Raw genomic sequence first — 22,865 nt, forward strand, 5'->3', positions numbered from 1 at the left:
CTATTCAATGTTACCTTACCAAAGAATGTAACGAGCGAGTCATCGGAAGTGTATCTCCATTCTCCCTCTATTATGTCTTTTATTTCAATCCACCAAAGCTTCGCTAAATATTCAAATGGGACATTAGAAGAAAATATAAGTGACCTGTTACTTTAAAACTGCACTCTCACAAGACGTTTCGACAACTTTTTTTATTTTTTGTCTTGGAACGAGCCAATTTATACGAAAATGCATGGATACCTGTCATATAATACTGCTGACAGAAAAATAATCGCAGATTTTTTTATTTTTATTTTTATTTTCATAGACGGACACAGGACGGTATAAGTATTCATGCGTACAAACGGATTTTTTGTTTCACTTTATTTGTGCAATATATATCTCTCATATTCAAGTTATTCTTATCAGAGCAATTAAACATTATAACAATCAAGACAACATCAAGTTAACATCAACAAGATGTTTAATTTTTTAAGATTATTTGATTAAAATATCACTAAATAAAGAGTTTATAACAGAACTTTTTTGATATACAATAAACAAATGAACACACAATAAGAATTAAACATATAATATTTCACAGGATAGCCATAAAATGTAACAACATATTTCCTATTGGGTCATTTCCGCAAGTAACTGGCAACTGTTTCTCTTAAAGCTGCACTCTCACAGATTTACAGTTTTTACAACTTTTTTTACTTTTTGTGTTGGAATAAGGAAACTTTTGCGTAAATATCTGCAAACCAATGAAAGATTGCTGACAAAAGATCAGGGCGCAGATTTGCATATTTCCGTTCAAAAATTAATGTTACTAACGGTTTAAGAAAAATGCATAAAACATGAGTTTTTGAACTGAAATATGAAATTCTGCGATCGAATTTTTTGTCAGCAGTCTTATTTTTCACTAGTTTCCATGGATTTTTGCAAAAATTGGGTCGTTCCAAAACAAAAAATAAAAAAGTTGTCAAAACGTCCAATCTGTGAGAGTGCAGCTTTGAATCAGTATTTCAATAAATAATCACCAGACACAGTGTCTGAGATAATAAGTTTTGAGGTATTTAATCAGTCTGCAGTAATCAGCAATTCCCGGGACGATGGACCGAATGGGAACCAGATCGGATGCATCAATGTGTCGTGTGTGTTGGTACTGTAACTGTATGTCATATTTGAAATGTTTTGCATTTTTGTATGGACGTGTGACATTTATGGGAACATGACATAAGCAGTGTGACTTTATGATATTATTATGTTTATTCCGGTGAAGAGTCGGTCTCATTCTCGGCAAAAGAGAGGCACCCGATTCCTTCTCAAGTGTTAGCTCTTTTAATGAAATACAGCTGACAATTGATCAAAACTTTCTACTTCCGCTTGTATACATTTACGTATTAGGTAAGAATCGTCCGTACAACTCCATCAACAGTATTTTTTTAAATAACCGAAGTGTGAAGATTCACACTCCGATTTCTTAAAATATATAGTTACATGTTTACATTTTGGAGTTGATCATATGTCAATATCAAATACCATTGCGAGGTTAAGATATTGTTCAAAATATCACATTGGCAATTTATTGAATAGATCACACCTGTATTATTCTGCACTTTCACTTTATTTCTACAGATCTATTGGTGACCATTGAGAAGACGAAATGTTCCAGATGAGCCCCAGACAGTATCAATCAATGCTAAAATTTCGATCGGCTGAGTCTGTTGAAAAATATAAACCTTGGATAACCTAGATTAAATTGTGAACACAATAAAAAAGGCGGCTTTATTTGAGAAATCAAAAATATTCCATAGGTGAAATGTTGAGTACTTTAGTTTAAGTTAAGCTGGATCAAAAGCAGTTAAATAGTTAATACATGTCTATATTTGGGTGGTATTTAAAATCAATAATGACATTAATTTGAATTGTGCAGGCGCAATCAAACAAATTTATTCAGTTGCAATGTAGTTAACAGTTGTATCATCCTGTTTTGTGGTTATAATGAATCTTGTAATAAACAACCGCAGCACTTCATCTTGATAGTTTTGAAGCAACACCATGTAAAAACATCTCATGATTTAAGATGCTAACCTAGAGCTTGATCACTTATGTTTTGCTTTGGTTTTAAATTGAACTTAAATAAATATTGCTACTTAATAAACAAACTTTCACAAAGCATGTTAGATGTTTAAATATATCTGTAGGGTTAGTCATGACAACAGTGAGAAAACACCAACCCTTATATAAAATGTTATTTCTAACCATGGCAACCTTTTTAAATATTTGCTTTTTATAAGCAATTTGAGTAGAGAACACACTATTAATCATTTTAATTAAATGTAGTGAAAACAACTTTTTGATGGTAAAGTTTTTAAAACAACTGTATATAATAATAAAATAGTGATCCCATGTGTTATTCTCAATTATCAATGCCGACAAGACTAACATCAAGATGGCAATTGTCCTTTGCACAAACATGGCTCATGTCTATTTTTCATCTAAATGAGCACAAATATTACCAGACAGTGAGGATAAATATATACTAGAATATATCTTAGTTTTAAAACAGCGTTCGGTTGTTTGAGAAGATCTCCCCTGTTTACTGCAGCAAGTAGCTCTTCATATATCTGAAAATAAAACAATATGAAATAACAAAAAAAATCAGAAAAACTTTTGTAAAAAGCTACGAACGCGAACATTTGTCATTTTAGATGGTACAAATGTTAGTTGGAAAAGTGACTTTTAAGCATATAAGTTGTTTGATGTCAATAACTTCCTCCAATATAAAGGTTTTGTAGTAAATACATACCATTACGGTTCAAACAATGGAGAAAGAAAGATCAGACTTACAACTAAAAAAACCATTTAACAACTTGAGTAAGAGTACCTCGAATAAAACCATGAAATCATTAAAAATGAAAAGTATAACAAGCTTGAAAATTAAATACTTAAAATTAGCAAAGAGATTACCAATGAGATGTCTGCATTAAAAAAACTGAAAATGACAGAACATTGCGGATATTTGTTAGTCTTAATATTTCCTAACCAAACAGAACATCATCCATTTTCCTACATGAATACGCCCATGTACGTACAAACAAGGGTACTACTAACACTGATAACATCGCTTCATATTCGGCCTATACGATGTATGTTCCCACAAGAACACGCCCACGAATGAGTACGAGATTTCCGGACATGACTGACTCGCTCCCCATACGGCGTACATGCTGTATATTCCTACATGAATACGCCAATATACGAGTACACGTACTCCAGACATGACTCACTTCGCTCCCCATACGGCGTACACGCTGTATATTCCTACATGAATACGCCTATATACGAGTACACGTACTCCAGACATGACTTACTCCGCTCCCTATACGGCGTACACGCAGTTTATTCCTACATGAACACACCCATATACGAGTACACGTACTCCAGACATGACTTACTCCGCTCCGTTTACGGCGTACACGCTGTATGGTTTTACATGAACACGCCGATATACGAATACACGTACTCCAGACATGACTTACATCGCTCCCCATACGGCGTACACGCTGTATGGTTTTACATGAACACGCCTATTTACGAGGACACGTACTCCAGACATGACTTATTTCACTCTCCATACGGCGTACAAGCTATATGTTTCTAACGGAACACGCTTATATACCAGTACATGTACTCCTGATATGACTAACTTCGCTCCCCATACGGCGTACACGCAGTTTGTTCCTACATGAACACGCTAATATACGAGTACACGTACTACTGACATGACTTACTCCGCTCCCCATACGGCGTACACGCAGTTTATGTCTACATGAACAGACCGATATACGAGTACACGTACTCCTGACATGATTTTCTTTGCAACCCATACGGCGTACAAGCTATATATTCCTACATGAACACGCTTATATACGAGTTAACGTACTCCTGACATTATTTACATCGCTCCCCATACGGCGTACACGCTACATATTCCTAAATGAACACGCTATACATGTTTACGAGTACACGCTGTATGTTCCAACATGAATACGCCTATATACGAGTACACGTACTCCTAACATGACTTACATCAACCCACATACGGCGTACACTATATATGTTCTTTCAGGAACACGATTATATACGAGTAAACGTACTACAGACATGACTCACTCCGTTCCATATGAGGCGTATGCGCTGAATGTTCCAACATGAAACGCAAATGTACGACTACATGTACTCCTGACATTACATACAGCGCTACGTACGGCCTTATGATCCAACATGAACACGCCCATGTACGACTAAACGAACTTCTGACATTACTGATATCGCTTCACATACGGTGTACACGCTGTATGTTCCATCATGAATACACACATGAACGATTACACACACTCCTTACATTACTCACTTTGCTTCACAAACGGCGTATACAGAATATGAGCCAACATGAACACACGGATGATCACCCCATTTGTAATCTTTGTCTGCCCACAGCACTGCACATTCAGCATTTGAGCCTTTATTTGGCTGGCTTGGATCCCAGTCTGTAAGGTTTAAAAGATGTCAATGATTACAAACATGATTGACAATGTTTATTTCATAATACCATAAAATTCAACCGTGTTGACTGTCATTCTCAATTGTAAGGGTTCAACTTCATACCTATATCGAAAAGAGGCTAACTTTGTTATTTAACTTAAAGACAATTGCGCCTCTACAAGGTTTTAACTAGATTAATGTTCATTGAATGTATGTAAAATTGAGAATAAAAACAAACAATGTGATTTTGCCCCGTTATTTTTATACTTGTATTTTTGTTTTATGGAGTACTACTATTCAATGGGTTATCTTACCAAAGAATGTAACGAGCGAGTCATCGGATGTGTATCTCCATTCTCCGTCTGTCATGTCTTTTATTCCAATCCACCAAAGCTTCACTAAACGTTTAAATGGGTCATTAAAAGAAAATATATGTGACATGTTACTTTAAAGCTGCACTCTCACAAATTTAACGTTTTGACAACTTTCATATTTTGTCTTAGAACGTGCCAATTTATGCGAAAATGCATGAAAACCAGTCATATAATACTGCTGACATAAAATAGATCGCAGATTTTTATATTTTAGTTAAAAAGATGATTTTTATGCATTTTTATTGAACCGTTAGTTACGCTTTAAGCCATAAAACATTAATTTTCGAATGAAAATATGAACATCCACGATCGGATCTTTTGTCAACAGTCTTTTATCAATAGTTTACACAAAACGATGGCTCATTCCCAGTTAAAAATTAAAAAAGTTGTCAAAACGGTAAATCAAAGAGTGCATCTTTAAATGTATTTTGTTAAATATATGGTGTGCTTTTTTTACTGCGTAATCACTTGTATACTATTCAAGCTAATGATGTAATTAACATTTTGAAACAATGAATTACAGTCATCATCAATTATAATCAACAACCTAACATTACAGTGACATACGCTAAGAATGAATAATGTTCCTCTTTTCATCTGAATGGTGTTGAAAGGAACACGGTGTCCTCAATGTATTGATCTAAAACAAACACATTAATGTTGTTTGCAAATATAGTGAAACCGGAAGTAAAATCCTACATGAGGTTTTTGGGTACTGTCTGGCCTGATCCTTGATAAAGTTGTTTTCTGCCTCGCCATCAATATGGACAACATGTCCGCCATTCTGTTTGCAGAACTCCTGAAAAAATACATTGTGGTACCTCGATTTTGAAATGGAATTCAAAGACATTTTAGGATGACAAGACATTAAAGACGCACTTCTACAAAAGAGCCGTTTCTTGACATTCATGCGCCCGTTACAAAATTGGAATCACTACTCAAAGATTAAATGCGGACGTTCTTCGTGCTCAGATGAGCTAGTAGTAAGTTTACATTCTTTATAATTAAACACCAAACAATGTAATATCGGGTCAGTACACTCATGGCATTGTTACTTTAAATGTTTAACGTGTCTGATATTAAAGTGTTTATTCAACAAACTATCTACGATCCGTCCTCCGTTCACAACATTTCATACCTCAGCTGCCACGAAAGACATCTTATCCTTGTTGTTGAAAAGGTAGCAGGACCCCTCGTACGCTATCCAGCCATTTGGGCAAGACGTTAAAACGTGAGGTGTTGTTTGACCTAGCAAATATATGCCAACTGTGAGGGTTTGATAGCCCATGCAATATTTTACATTATAGGCTGACCACGTAAGAAAACTTAAACATTTGGCTAATAAAATAGACTTGAATGAATACGAAAAACCTTTGCTAAGTATATGTAAGCAGTTTACAAGAACGATTTTGCAAAAACTAAATGATACAATTCACAAGCTACAAGAACAAGCTCAGTAGCCAATACATTTACAATACCCCTTGTAAGAGGCAAAAGTATCAAGGTCAAACGAAACTTTAAATACGTTTAAAACATTTAAAAGTCTTGAACAATGACCCAAAGTTATGTTTAGAGGGGTAAGGTTCAACGTCTTACAAACACTTAAACATGTTTAACAATTAATAGATTTAAACAACGACTCAAAATTTAATATACAATGTCAATAATCAAACATTTAAAAACTCAAGATAACGCACACATAATAATTTGTTTTATAGGTTAATTGAGCAACACAAACAATAACAAGTATACTTTACTTTTAATTATAAACCAACGGTTTATTTTTGTTTTTGTTTTATAGGTTATAAATATATATACCTACCATCCACTGTTAAAGCCAAAAATGTAACGACAACGAAACAAATTACAAAATCCATATTAATGTCTTTATGGTGTGTTCACATTTGCGGACTAAAAGCAGAATGAGTTGCGATTCGAAACATCTAAGTATTTCCGCGGCTACAGACGAATTGGCCCAATTTAAATGCATCACGCTTGACTTGAGTTGTTATTAATTGTAGACGTGCATCAATATGTGACTTTGTATTTAAACATAGCTAAAGGCAAATTCGTTAGTTCTGTCGTATTCAAAAATAAAACTGTTTGAACCTATTAAAATAAACTAACATATACCTAGGTAAGAAAAATACATAATTCTATAAATATAAACATAACGAAGAAACACGATTGCTACGGATGAAGTTGAAAATAATAACCACACCCCTCCAAATTTAATACTGACTCCCATAGATTTGTATATAGAATAATTATATACAGAACCAACGTATTGGCAGCTCTTAAGGACTAGGGGTTTCGGCCAGGGAACTATACTAAAATATCACTAAATAAAGAGTTCATAACATAATTATTTTGATTTACAATTAAAACTGAACAAACATTAAGATTAGGACATATAATTTTTCACAGGATAGCCCATAAAGTTTTGCCACTTATTTCCAATTGGGTCCTTTCTGCAAGTAACTGGCAACTGTTTCTCTTAAATCAGTATTTAAATACGAATGACCACCAGTCACAGTGTCTGGGATAATTTTTCTTGATGTATTAAATCAGTCTCCATTAATCAGCTATTACCGGGAAGATTCACTAAATTGTAAACAAAACAATTTGACATGCCGGATGCATCAATCTGTCGTCTGTGTTGGTACTGTAATTGTATGTCATATTTTAAATGTTTTCCATTTTTTATGATCGTGTGGAATGGGAATATGACATAAGCTGCGCAGACTTATGATTAAATGATGTTGTTATGTTTATTCCGGTGAACAGGCGGTCTTTATCATTTCCGGCAAAAGAGAGGCACCCATTTTATCTCAAATGTTTGCTTATTTAGTGAAATGCAGCTGACAATTGATAAAAAAAAGATACTTTTGTCTGTAAACATTTTTGTATTTAAGGTCAGAATCGTCCGTACTACTTCAAAAACATTATTTTTTAAATAACCGAAGTGTAAAGATAAAACACATTTATATGGCACTTCATTCCCCGATTTCTAAAAGAAGGACTAAAAAATATATAGTTACATGTTTACATTTGGGGGTTGTTTATATGTCAATATAAAATACCATCGCGAATTTAAGATATTTTATTTTCATAATATAACATTGGCAATTTATTGAATAGATCACACGTGTATTATTCTGTACTTTCACTTTATTTCTACAGATCCATTGGTGCCCATTGAGAAGGCGAAATTTCCAGATGAGCCCCAGTCAGTATCAAACAATGCTGATATTTCAATCGGCGTAGGATGTTAAAAAATATAAAATCTTAGACCTGTTATCAAAAAGGCGGCTATATTTGAGTATTCCAAAAGATTCCGTGAAAGAAATAAACCCCCATAGTTATAGATTTTTTATAAAGCCAATTAAAAAGAAACAAACAGGTTTCATGCTAAATATTTAGTTTTAAGTTAAGCTGAATCAAAAGCAGAAAAATAGTTAAAACAAGTCTATATTAATCTAATATCAATAATGGCAGTAATATATATTGTGCAGGTGCAATTAAACAAATTTCTTCAGTTGCAATGTAGTTTTATCATTATATTTTGTGGTTAAAATGAATCTTGAAATTAACAACCGCAACACATTATCTTGATAGTTTTGAAACAAAATCATTTAAAAACATCTCATGATTTAAGATGCTATCAAAGAGCTTGATCATTAATGTTTCGCTTTGGTTTTTGACTGATCTTAAAAAAATATTGTATCTTAAACATAATATCACAAAGCATGTTAAATGTTTAAATATATATGTAGGGTTAGTCATGACAACAGTGAGGAAACACAAACCCTTATATAAAATTTTATTTCTAACCATGGCAACCTTTTTAAATATTTGCTTTTTAGAAGCAATTTGAGTACAGAACACACTTTTAATCATTTTAATTTAAAAGTAGTGAAAACAACTTTTTGATGGTACAGTTTTCTCTAAAACAACTGTATATAATTATAAAATAGTGATCCCATGTGTTATTCTCAATTATCAATGACAACAAGACTAACATTAAGATGGCAATTGTCCTTTGCACAAACATGGCTCATGTTTATTTTTCATCTAAATGAGCACAAATATTACCAAATAGTCAAGATAAATATATACTAAAATATATCTTAGTTTCAAATAACGTTCGGTTGTTTGAGAAGATCTCCCCTGTTTACTGCAGCATGTAGCTCTTCATATATCTGAAAATAAAACAATATGAAATAAAAATCCATGTTGGACGGAGGGACATTTGTGAAGTGCAAAGAAAGACGTAAGAACCAAATGAAAAAAAAACAACAATACATATATGTATATGTTTAGAGCAAGAACAAATATTACAAATATCACCAAAAAATGTTACGAACTCTAACATTTGTCAATCTAGCTGGTGTAAGCTGGAAAAGCGAGTTTTAAGCATATAACTATGAACATATTATGACATGCTTTCTTGTGTTGAATTTAAATCGCATTTGTATACATTAGAACAACTATTGATGCCATTCGGAGCTCCTCGGCCATTTTATCGAAAAAAACCTCGGATGTATGCCGGTACATCTGTTGAAGTAGTTCGTAAAACTTTGAATTATATCATTAATTAAATGTAGTGTTTTAGAGATGTATTTATTGATCTAAGTTTAAATTGATTGTCATTAAATTGTATTATTGCAAACATAATGAAGAATACAAAGAGTTAAGTTACAAAGTTTAACTGCTAAATAAAATTACTACGCGATCTACTTGTAACGGACTTAAACGTACCTCTTTTTGAGTATGTAAACCGTTCAAATACATCCGAGGTTGTTTTTGAAAAACAATGGCCGAGGAGTTCCGAATGCTATTGATGGTAGTCAATTTGAATAGCCGTGGACATGTATATAGGAAAATTTCTTCACGAAAATTGACAATAATGCTTCCCAAATTATATAAGTTGAGTGGTGATGAAGACAGGTGAGTTGATCAAAACTGGTTCTCTGATGTCAATACAATTTTCCAATATTTAGATTTTGTAGTAAAAACATACCATTACGGTTCAAACAATGGAGAAAGAAAGATCCGACTTACAACTAAAATAACAGTATGAGTAACAGTACTTCGAACAAAACCAATGAATCAATTAATGAAAAGTATAACAAGCTTGACAATTAAATCCTGTAAATTAGCAAAGATATTAACAATTGGATGTCTGAATTAAGGAAAATGTTTGAAAAGGAGATTGCGAAATTTCGTTAGTTGTAATATTTCCTTACTGAACAGACCACCCTGTATTTTCCTACATGAATACGCCCATGTACGAACATGAGTACTACTGACACTAATTACATCGCTTCACATTCGGCCTATACGATGTATGTTCCCACAAGAACACGCCAACGTACGGGTATCAGAACACGTATTCCTCACATGACTTACTTCGCTCCCCATACGGCGTATACGCTTTATGTTCCTACATGAACACGCATTTATACGAGTACATGTACTAATGACATGACTTCCTTCGCTCCCCATACGGGATACACGCTGTATGGTTCTACATGAATTCGCATTTATAAGAGTCCACGTTCTAATGACATGACTCCGTTCCAAATGATGCGTTCACGCTGTATGCTCCTACATGAACACGACCACGTACGAGTACACTTACTAATGGCAAGACCAAGTCCGTTCCATATGTGGCGTTCAAGCTGTATGTTCCCACATGAAACGCGAATGTACGAGTACACGTCCTCCTGACATGACTTACAGCGCTGCATACACTCTATATGTACCTACATGAATACGCACATGTACGAGTTAATGTACTTTTGATATAACTTATATCGCTTTACATACGGCGTACACGCTATATGAATATACACGAATACACCCATGTTCGATAGCACGTACTCCTGGCAGTTCTTACTTAGCTTCACAAAGGGCGTATACACTGTATGAGCCAACATGAACACAAGGATGATCACCCCATTTGTAATCTTGGTCTGCCCATAGCACTACACATTCAGCATACGAGCCATCATTTGGCTGGCTTGGATCCCAGTCTGCAAAATTTAAAAGATGCAAGTGATTACAAACATGATTGATTATATTTATTTAATGGAAATAAAACATGCAACCGTGTTGACTTTCATTCTCCATTGTAATGGTTATCAAATGCATATCTATAACGAAAAAGGGGATTACTGCGTGATTTCACTTATTGACAATTGCGCCTATTCAAGGATTTAACTGGGTTAATTTTTTTTCTTTGAATGTATGTAAAGTAAAATAGAAAATGAAAACACAATATAATTTTTTCCCACATTATTTGTTGTAATTGTATTCTTGTATAATATACTTTGGAGTACTATTTTCTCAATCGATAACCTTACCAAAGAAAGTAACGAGTGAGTCATCGGACGTGTATCTCCATTCTCCCTCTACCATGTCTTTTATTCCAATCCACAAAAGCTTGGCTACACGTACAAAAGGTGCATTAATGAAAATATATGACCTCTTACTTTAAATGTTTCTGTTAAACATATGCTGTGCTTGTTTTACTGCGTATTTACTGGTACAGTATTCAAACTTATGACACACCAATTAACTACAGATCCATAAATTAATATCAACAACAAAACATTACAGTGACACAGTGAATAAATTTCCTCTCTTCATCTGAATGGTGTTGAAAGAAACATAGTTGACTTAATCCACTCATTAATGACAAAATATCAGCGCAAGTATGGTGAACCGGGCTAAAAATCTTACTTGAAGTATGCGTGTACTGTCTGGCCTGATCCTTGATAAAGTTGTTCTCCGCCTCGTCATCAATATGGACAACATGTCCACCATTCTGTGTGCAGAACTCCTGACAAAAATACATTGTAAAACATCGACTTTGAAATGAAACTTTATTTCTACTATTCATGCTCATTCATAAACACCAAGTGACATTTAGGGTGAAAAACAGGAAACACGCCCTTCAACAAAAGAGCTGTTTGTTGACATTACTGCGTTCGTAACAAAATTGGTATCACTACTTATAAATTGAATTCGGACGAACGTTGTGCTCAGATTAGCTTGTAGTAAATTAACGTGCTTTATAATCAAACAACAAACAATGTAACACCGAATCAATTTTCGCAAGGCATTTTTGCTTTACATGTTTAACGTGTCTGATATTTACATGTTTAGTCAACAAACTATCCGCGATTGGTTTTTAATTCATTACAATTCATACCTCAGCGGCCACGAAGGACATGTTATCCTTGTTGTTGAAAAGGTAGCAGGACCCCTCGTACGCTATCCAGCCATTTGGGCATGACGATAAAACGTGTGGTGTCGGGTGACCTAGCAAACATATGTCAAATATGAGGGTTTAATGTTGATGATATATTACATTATAGGCTGCCCACTTAAGAAAACTAAATAACTTGGCTGGTAGAATAGACTTGACTGAATACGAAATTCACAAGCAGTAGCCAAAATGTTAACAGTAACCCTTATAAGAGGAATAAGTTCCATTGTCTATAAACATATTAAACACTTTTAAAACATGAAAGTCCTGAACAAACTTCATGTTTAGAGACCCAAGGTGCAAGGTCAAGCAAACCATTTACACGTTTAACACTTATTAGTATTCAAAAATGACTAAAAGTCCGTCCTGTTAAGAGGCGCACGTTCTAACAAACACTTAAACACATTGAACAATTAATAGATTGCATGAGTTGCGATTCGTAATACCTCAATACCGCACCAACGACCCAAATATTTGTTTTGTGGTGCAAGGATTAATGCCTTATGAACAATTAAATGTTAAACTCTAAATGTTCTTTAACAATGACTGTATGTACCTGTGTATGTGAACAAGGCTGAAACTCTGATAAATACTTCAGCATGTTAAAACAATAAAAGTCTTTAGGTTTATATATACAGAGCAAGAGCCGATAAATAGATGATAATTGTTTATTTCAGTGTAAGATCGTAATGTATTTTACCCAGTGGGCACAGAAAGCTATATTTTACGAGTGACATAGCAACGAGTGATGAATTTACTCTTGATGTCCATGAGGTGGCATATATTGCGATCTTACACTGAAACAAACATTTTATATGATTAATTATTATTTTATTCAAATGAGTTTATTTTATTTTTTTCAGAAATGCGCGCCAAAACGTATGTAAACGTAACGCCATTTGGGAAATAACGTTATTGAATTCGTATGTCAGCCGTGTGTGCGCTAATGTTTGAATTGGATTTGAGAGCGGGCTAAAATTTCAAAACAGTGAAAAACATAAATGTTTGAAACAGTAAAAGATAATTTTTATTTCACTGACAAATCTCTATAAACCACTGGAAAGCATATAATAAGAGACACTTATAACGTACATAAATATAAATATTAATACGTACCAACTACTGTTGAAGCCAGGAATGCCACGGCAACAACAAAATTAACACGATCCATATTAATGTCTTAATGATGAGTTGTACATTTTCTGACTAAAACTAAATGAGATGAGAGTCTTAACATCTACGCATTTCCGTAGCTACAGACTAATTGGCGCATGTCAAAGGAGTAATACTTGACCTGTTATGCATATAAGACGTTGGTCCTTGTGAATTCAAATAATGTCATAATTAAATACCCATTCGTTAGCACATTGCACTTTTCTTCTCATGAGTTTTAGAAGTGCACCCATGTGTATTTAAACAAGGTCATATCGAAAGGTCCAATCGTTACAGTTTTTATGTATTTAAATATTCCAATATCAAAACTGTTTGAAAACATTGAAATACACTAATAACTACGAACGTGAGAAATATAATAAATCTATAAATATTAACATAACGAAGAAAATGAGGTTGCTGCCGATGTCCCTATTATTACTAACTCCCATAAATTGTCACAGGTCGGTTTTGTCAAGGTTGCAACATGCTATGCCTTGGCAGAAATCAGCTTTTTACAGTCTGACAGATGACGTTATAAATATGCATGAGTACTAACGGAATTTTCCGGATGCATCCATCTGTCGATTATGTACGTTCTGTAATTGTAGGTCATAGTTTGAATGTTTTGCTATTTTGTATGGACGAGTGGCATTGATGGGAACATGAAATAAGTAGCGTAGACTTTGACTTTTATTTAACCCTAGAAACATGTGTAGTGTCACATACAACTGAAATAGTGTAAACTTGTTAGTTGGCAAAGGCTGGTATAGCAACATTGATCAAATCATTAAATCGTAGGAAACGAAAAAAACGCCATTAGAAAAATCGTTGTTAATTAGGTCAATGCGTGATCAGTTATAAAATGAATCCAGGTCATTTCGGCGAGGTCCTTTTCGCGCCAGAGACAAAAGTGGGTTAGTTATATATGGCTCAAGACCACAGTTATCTGCCCCCCGTTGACCAAGATCCGGATGTGAATACAGAAAAAATGAGTGCTTGTGTTTAAGTATCAATATTTTATTAAACTTGAATGAAAAAGAAGCAAAAATGTTCTTTTTGCAGAGAACTTGACTGAATTTGACACTCCATTGCAGAAATTGATAGTTTTCAGTGTAAATATTGGAAAAATCATAGCTTGTGGAAGTCTGAAAATTAGTTGTTTGTAGCCGATTGACTCCTTGGCGGAAGGGTTATGTATTTGAACTAAATTTTGACAGTCGGGTCAATGGTCAACATGGTGTTTTCTTGTGATTATATTTTGTGTCTTGAATTGTTCTAGAGATGCCATGTCCTTGTTTTTTCAATTGGTATGTGTATAAAGTCAAAAGCCAGGTTAGTGTCTATATGAAACATATAGTAAAAATAACTGTGGTCTCACGCCATATACATACGTTTCGGTAGTATTATATTCACGGTATGTTTTTTAACAAAATGCATATAGAAAATTTCCAACCAAACTCAATAACAAAAAAAGAAACTGGGATCTTAATAGTAAACATTCGATAGTATGACCAGTTTATTTGTTTTGACAAACATAATTATTCATAATGAAACTTGACCTACATTTATGTGCACAACAATTATAACGCATGAAGTCTTGGTAGAAAATATATAAAGCGTTAACTACTTGTTTTAACTTTTTAAATTTCATTTTAACCCGACGGTACTGGAGGGAAAACATTTTGATCAATCTGTACACATTTGGTAGAAACTAAATCCTCTGGAGACAGTGCAATAAGGCTCCTCAAACATTTTACCTTATGACCTGGTATTAACAAGACATTTAAAGCACGCAACTTAAACTCAAATACATTTCTATTTTTGAGGATTTGTTATTTTGTATAAATTGTCTTATCTTGTTCAAGCACAACATCATAACAATGAGACTACCCTTTTTGAGTACTATCCAAGCAGATGAAAACAAACAATTGACGTTGTAAACATTATGAGCAGTCTGCATACAGTGCAATGCAAAAGGTGTTCTTTATGTACACAATTCATAGACATTTAAAAAACCTTCCTCTTAATAATACAGTTCAAAAGTAGCATCTCAGTTCATTTACCAAATTTTACTGTTCCATTGTCCCTTATTTACCGTTTTAATAGGTCAAAGTGAAAAATGGAAAAAAAACACTGTTTTGAAAGAAAAGATGGTGAACAATTACGACACTAACATGTGTCAGACTATATTGTACAAATTTAGAGTTGCACAAACGTATTTTAAGCATATACCTATGAACGTATCTATACATACTTTCTTGAAATATCCCTTTATTTCACTTTGATTTTGTGTATATATTTTGTTATTTGTTATTTAACAATCAGAGTATGGGTTTATTGGCATAACAACCTTTTCTTTACTGATTTGATCATTTTCTTCATTACTTATATACTGTGGTTTACATGTCAAATATCACATGCCCACGACTGAAGATATATTTATCTTATCTTATTCTATCGTATTTAAACATGTGTGGCATCCACCAGTTCCGATCATTGTGCAATTTGTGGTCATTAATAAGAAAGCTTACCTCGAGCATATCGGCCATAATGCAACCCAACTAATCACATGGTCTGAGTGATTATGATAATAGGTAAGTTGTCCAAAACACTTTATCTGATTTCAATAAAATTCTCCAATATTACAATTTGCATTGTGGTAAGCACACACATTTATAGTCCAAACAATGGAGCAAGATAGAATGTGTGTCAGCTCTTTGCATAAAACAATAATAATAATAATAGTAAAAAAGATAACATGTCATTAAGTACTTTTTATTAACACAAATCAAGATCTATTGTAAAATAACACGTTTCAACTGGCACGTGAACAAATGCATTAAGACAAATACAAATGAGAGTGATAATGTAATGCCTTCATGGTTTCATTGTTTAGTACACTTAAGCATAACTGTACATGCAGGCAAACCAAACATGCATGTACATATGAAACAGAAATACATTATGGCCCTGACATTACTCACTTAGCTTCGCGAAATGCGTATACGCTTATGTACGATTATACGTATTCCTTACATTACTTACTTTGCTTCGGTGGGTGTTCACGTTGTCGTTGTATGTACCTACATGAACACACACATGTATGAGTACACATACGTCTGACATTTCCTACTTAGCCTCACAAACGGTGTTCACCTACACATATACGACTATGTACAATTACCCGTACTCTTGGCGATTACTTACCTAGCTTCATATACGGCGTCAAAGTTGTTTAATCCTACAAAACAACATGTAAATTAAAAATATTAAACCATACAAAGAGCGATTCTTTATTTCCTCCAAAATGAAGACAGAAAAATTCAGACGTGTTTGCCAGCAAATAAAGTGAACCTGGGCTTAGATTCTTACTTGAAGTCACTGGGTAGTATCTGGCCGATCTTAGATAGTGGTGTTCTCGGCCTCGCCATCAATATGTACAACATGCTCATTACTCTGTGTGCATGCTTTATAAATGAACAATAACAATATAACCCACGGAATCAATATTCTCGTAGCATTTTCGCATCGTAGCGTCTGTTTTTTACATGTTCTCCAATCACCTTAATGCTTACCGCAGCGGCCAAGAAAGACATCTCATCATTGTGGATGAAAAGGTAACAGGACCCCTCGTACGCTTTCCAACCATTTGAGCATTAAGTTAAAACATGAGGTGTCGGGTGACCTGGCATAAGTATGCAAAATAAGAGGGTTTAATGGCCAATGCAATATGTTACATTATAGGCTGTCCGCTTAAAGAAATATTTTTTAAATTATTTTTTGCTGTCAAATTCTAGTGAGATTTGAACGAATAAGAAATGTTTTCGCAAAGTAGTCACGTTACTGCATGTGTCTAATGATATAACTCCAAACTACAAGTAAACGCCCCGTAACCAAAACTTAAAACGATAACCTTCTTTAAAGGCACAAAATTCAAAGTTAGCAAATACTTTAAAACCTTTAAACCTTCATCATCGTGAACACTGATCTAAAGTCCCTGTTTAGAGGCACAAGATTCAAACACATACTTAACATATTTAACACAAGATATGAACCAAACTCCGTGTTTAAATGTGCAAGGTTCAATGCATTATGAACACTTAAACGTTAAACTCTAGATAGTCTTCAACAATGACCGTATGTATCAGTTTATGTGCACAATAATACAATGAAAAATGAAGGGATAAGCCCAGGCCCCAATTTCTCGAAGCTTCTTAAGTCCCTTATAAGAGGATTAAGCTAAGCTCACTAATTTTGTCTTTCAATAATTTGCGTAATATTTACTTATTTATGAGTTTTTATGCTTTAGACAGGAAATATCATTATGGTAATCCCAATAAACTGTTTTTCATTAATCAAAATCCAACTAAGGTATGTACATTGCCTAATTGAAATAAGCTACTTAAGCCTGTTAAGCTTAAGAAGTTTCGAGAAATTGGGGCCAGCAGTTGATATTCAAATATAACCCCTGTTAAGGGGCACAAGACAAGGGCCCAAACGACAATGAGCTATGGACACAAACGACAATGAGCTATGGACACAAACGACAATGAGCTATGGACACAAACGACAATGAGCTATGGACACAAACGACAATGAGCTATGGACACAAACGACAATGAGCTATGGACACAAACGACAATGAGCTATGGACACAAACGACAATGAGCTATGGACACAAACGACAATGAGCTATGGACCCAAACGACAATGAGCTATGGACCCAAACGACAAAGAGCTATGGACACAAACGACAATGAGCTATGGACACAAACGACAATGAGCTATGGACACAAACGACAATGAGCTATGGACCCAAACGACAATGAGCTATGGACCCAAACGACAATGACAATGAGCTATGGACCCAAACGACAATGAGCTATGGACCCAAACGACAATGAGCTATGGACACAAACGACAATGAGCTATGGACACAAACATATTGACATCACAGACACAAATGGCTTAAACCCTTATAAACACTTAAACACGTTTAAAAAATAAAAGTCTTTAACAATGACACTTTGGTTTATATATAAAGATCAAGAGCCAATAAAAACACTTAACAAACACACATACATTGTTCAATCTGTAATATTAGTCACATACTTCCTACCACATACCGTTAAAGCTAAGAATGTCACGACAACAAAGAAAGTTACACGATCAATATCAATGTCTTAATGATGTGTTACATATTGCTGACTAAAATTTAAATGAGTTGCGGTTTGTAACACGTATATATTTCCTTGACTACAGACTAGTTTGCGCATGTCAAATGAATTACATGTGACTTGTTATGAATTTTAGACGTTGGTCCTTGTGAATTCAACCAAGGTCATAGTTTGAAGTCCATTCTCTACCGATTTGGTGATTTCGAATATAATTTTTTTAAACCCTTGAACAACACTACTTAGTATGAATGTAAGGCAATATACACTTTTCTGGATACATAACCAAGAAAAATGGAAATTGTTGCGAAGTAATATCATATAATGATCCCTCACATAATACTGACTCCAATAGAAGTTTGATCCCGGATCATAATTCTAGATATAATCAAAGTGCTGACGGCACTGATGGCCTTGTGGCTTTGATCATGGAACTGTATGGAAATAATGAACATCCTAAGCAGTTGACATCTGGATGTAACCGATCTGTATTGTCAGGGTTACACCTTATTGAACTTTATCAGGGATTAAGCTTTTATAAACGCGTGATCAGTGATGAAATGAATCATGGTCATTTCGTGTCAGTTCCTATTCCGGCGTGGTCCTTTTCGGTCCAGGGACAGATTCGGCTTAGTTTGCCTCTACCAACTTTTCGATGTTCTTATGTGCATGGTAAGTTAATAGTATAAAAAAATAGGAAAAAACTTTCAGATATATGCAATGAAAAATGTTCGTTTTATTTACACGATTAAAGTCATGGGTTTTATTATGATTTTTGTATTAGACTTTCTAGTGTTACCTATAATAATTGTATCTGCTCTGCACTGAATTACTGTTTCAAATGTGACCCCTGTTTTAAACATTGGGTCGATTTCTCACAACTTTGTTAAAGGTACCAACATTTATGACATCGAAATGGCAAAAAACAGGAAAACGGTATTTAAACTTACATAATGTTCATACTTAAACTTCAGTGTGTCTAGTATAACAAACAGACTGTTGGACTGTTATCTAGTTTTGCAAAACATAAAATAAAACTGACATCATCCCAGCAATACATGAAAAATAATTCAATCAAACAATTTGAAGTTTTCTATAGCAATTGCTTGAATAGTTCCACCAGGACATTTTTTATATATCAATGAGTATAGTGGTAAAACAATACAATTAAACGTGACTGGATCTAGATGCCTTCTGCATTTTAATGCCGAAAGCGTGGCCAGAGAACGAGTCGCTGATCATTGAGTATCGACGGTAGGAGATGGCCCTCCGATGCCCTGGGACCATCCAACGTGCAGACGCAATGTCGGAACAACACACACTGCTTAAGAACACAATAGTGAACGACGACACTTTCAGGAGGCTGACTGGGTATTCTGGTGCGGGTCGTTGGTGCGTTCTGGGTGGGTATGGAGGACATTGCCGTCATCGTTATAGATGACCTTTATATCTACGATTCTACTTTACATTGTGGTGAATGATGCCCTGTAAGTTTCTGTACATGTAGGTGGCACGAGACTTTTTCACAAAAGTAATAATATCTTCTTAGCTTTCTAATAATTTTACTTCAAAAAGGGCAATTTACCACTAAATTAAAAATAAAACCTAAGATGCTTTGTGAGTACGGCCCTAGATGAAGGCTGAAATGCTAGTTGTGGCGTGACTAGGGAGGCATGAAACTACACATGGCCTAACCATGTGTGTAAACCAATATAATAAAACCAACTAAGACATTGCTTAAGTTTAAGAGTAAAATCTGAGTGTTTTGATTGGAAATATAAAGAGTCAATTGACTGAATGGAAACACTGAAGTCCATTTTAAGTTGAAGATAAGAATTACATTGATTACTGCCCCAATCATGCTTCATTCAACGATGACGCCATATGTATAGTTTAGTGAGAATAACTATTAGGAGTCCCTGGACTACTATAGGAGCATATTGAACATGTACATGTGAGTCCAAGTATGGTTATTTTGCATGTGTACTTATGTTAAGCTGTACTTGAAACCGTATTAAAGGGACTACACACGAGATCGTATAATTGCAAGTAAAACAGAAATTTGTCAAAATCTTACATAAAATTGACATCGTTTTGTAGTCTATTGTACAATGCATTGAATCGTACTTACTGATATATCACATCGCTTACGGCACATGCATCTTTCGCAGTTTTTGCGTATTTTTCCCATTCAAAATGTCCTTGGTTTGTCTTCCGCCTACAAATAGCGTTGGTATATGTATCTTTACTAATCGCGTGACTCTCGCGTGATAAATATACACACTTAAAACTGGGAAACCATTATGCGCTATTTTTGAACGGGTACACTCAGCTAAGAAGGCGACAAAATATTGTTTAAATCAATGTAAAATATTGTTTTATAGCCCCCATGCTAGATCGTTTCGACAAGTGTAGGCTTCTTTTGTGGAAAAAATGTTTTTGCCGGTTTTGGGGCCATCTGGTGTCTAGCCCCTTTAAGCTGCCCCTTCCATGTCTTATAAAGAAAACACAGGTGTTTTTATTCAAATAATTATTATTTATTATTGCAAAAAATAAAAATTAATATTGAAATTTGTATCATAACTTTCTTATACTTTAATACCGAGAAGGCAATACAATATCATCTTTACGTGTGTTTATGCATTTTCTCACATGCCAGCTTAAATTGTTATTGTACGCACAATCCTCTTATATCCTTTTTATTCCCGTGCAACTGCTCTTTTTAATGTTTCGCATTTTCGCATTTCTGCCATGTTAATGCAGTCACCCCTTTGTTAATCCCTGTGCTAATTTAAAGTATTTGAGGGGCATGCGGGTTATCATTTTAGTATCGTTTTTGCAACCATACAGACAATTGAACGCGGTGATGTAAAATACATTGGAGATACTTTTACAAATATACATATTATTTTAATGCATCCAAAACTATCACTTTTATAGCTGATCATATAGTTGTAAATGCAATTGCCATGTCACTGTCCGATACACACTCTCTACGTCAGATTTTGCGTTGACAGCGTGCCATTCAATAAGGTTGTATTCTAAGTCAGTTACATGAACTGAAGTAATAGCATAATGATTAAGAAGCGCTCGTTCGCTACGCTTACTCCTCCCCATCCTTTTTAATAGTACGCCTCTTTCACCAAAATTGCACACGCTTAAGAAACACAAATGAAACACTTTTATTGTAGGTATTTTCTTTTTTAGGTAATTTGTCAAATAACACTGAAATCGCCAATGTGCTTCTTACAGTATTATAATGCTCAATGCAAATGCTATTAAAAGCGTCTGGTACTCACAAAAGGAAATTTAAAGGAAAACTATAAAAGGAACAGTATATTGACGATTAAACCAATATGTACGGCAAATAAAATATCAATGTGAAAATTAAACGTAAAATATTTTAAAAAGTAGGGCCATCCCATCGTCGCGTTAACATCATCTTACTGTCGCGTTTTCGTTGTCGTAGTTTCGTAATTTCGCGGTTTCATCATCGTACTACTGAGTATCGCGTTTCATATCGACACATTCACAGGCGATGACTCTAATGGAATTCCGAACCAAACCGGTAAGTTTCCCCGAGTTTGAGATTGACTTACCCCAGTATTTGATAATAAACATACTTAAATATTTATGTCGTGTTTGAATTACAGGAATAATTCTGGACTACTGTAACAATTTTGTGCAAACTTCCCATTAACAGGACCAGCCACTGTTTATATCTACCGATTCACGTGAATACAACCAATAACGACTAATAGCTGATATACTGAAATTAATGTTTTGGAAAACTTGAGAAATACTGCCTTCGCATTGGACAAAATATAATGTTGACCACTAATTGTGCCCTTAACTGGAAATGACAATACTAAATAAGACTATGCCAATGGTCAAAGGATATCTATCTGTTTATTCACAGAAAAAGTTTTGCAATCCAAGTTAGATATCAAACAATGTGTGATATATGTTAGATATCAGACAATGTGTGATCTAGGCTAGATATCAAACAATGTGTGATCTAAGTTAGATATCAAACAATATTGATCTAGGCTAGATATCAAACAATGTGTGATCTAGGCTAGATATCAAACAATGTGTGATCTAGGCTAGATATCAAACAATGTGTGATCTAGGCTAGATATCAAACAATGTGTGATCTAAGTTAGATATCAAACAATATGTGATATAGGATAGATATCAAATAATGAGTGATCTAAGTTAGATATCAGACTTCACTCTGTCCAATGAATATGCTGCCCGTCTACAGGCGTAGAGCCCATGGGTAGGAGCCTTGTTGTCGATGAAATATGTGTCTGTATTCATTGTTTACATTTTTTTTATTTTACGATTACA

At 34.4% G+C, this 22,865-nt stretch overlaps 2 protein-coding genes across 2 annotated transcripts; both read right to left on the reverse strand.

Moving 5' to 3' along the window:
- Positions 1 to 311: 311 nt before the first annotated feature.
- Positions 312 to 6,896, reverse strand: LOC128235216 (perlucin-like protein). Its single transcript, XM_052949989.1, has 6 exons — positions 6,730 to 6,896; positions 6,046 to 6,155; positions 5,607 to 5,706; positions 4,848 to 4,931; positions 4,403 to 4,538; positions 312 to 2,612 (listed from the first exon to the last, which is right to left on the reverse strand). Exons 1-6 carry the CDS (start codon positions 6,782 to 6,784, stop codon positions 2,585 to 2,587), a joined length of 513 nt encoding a protein of 170 aa, XP_052805949.1. The 5' UTR covers positions 6,785 to 6,896; the 3' UTR covers positions 312 to 2,584.
- A 1,098-nt stretch (positions 6,897 to 7,994) lies between these two features.
- LOC128235215 (perlucin-like protein) lies at positions 7,995 to 13,453 on the reverse strand. The gene is made up of 6 exons (XM_052949987.1): positions 13,300 to 13,453; positions 12,127 to 12,236; positions 11,655 to 11,754; positions 11,276 to 11,359; positions 10,810 to 10,945; positions 7,995 to 9,109 (listed from the first exon to the last, which is right to left on the reverse strand). The coding sequence occupies exons 1-6, from the start codon at positions 13,352 to 13,354 to the stop codon at positions 9,082 to 9,084; spliced, it is 513 nt and encodes a 170-aa protein (XP_052805947.1). The 5' UTR covers positions 13,355 to 13,453; the 3' UTR covers positions 7,995 to 9,081.
- Between the last annotated feature and the right edge of the window lie 9,412 nt (positions 13,454 to 22,865).

The sequence above is a fragment of the Mya arenaria genome, chromosome 5, assembly GCF_026914265.1.
Source record: "Mya arenaria isolate MELC-2E11 chromosome 5, ASM2691426v1".
NCBI lineage: Eukaryota > Metazoa > Mollusca > Bivalvia > Myida > Myidae > Mya > Mya arenaria.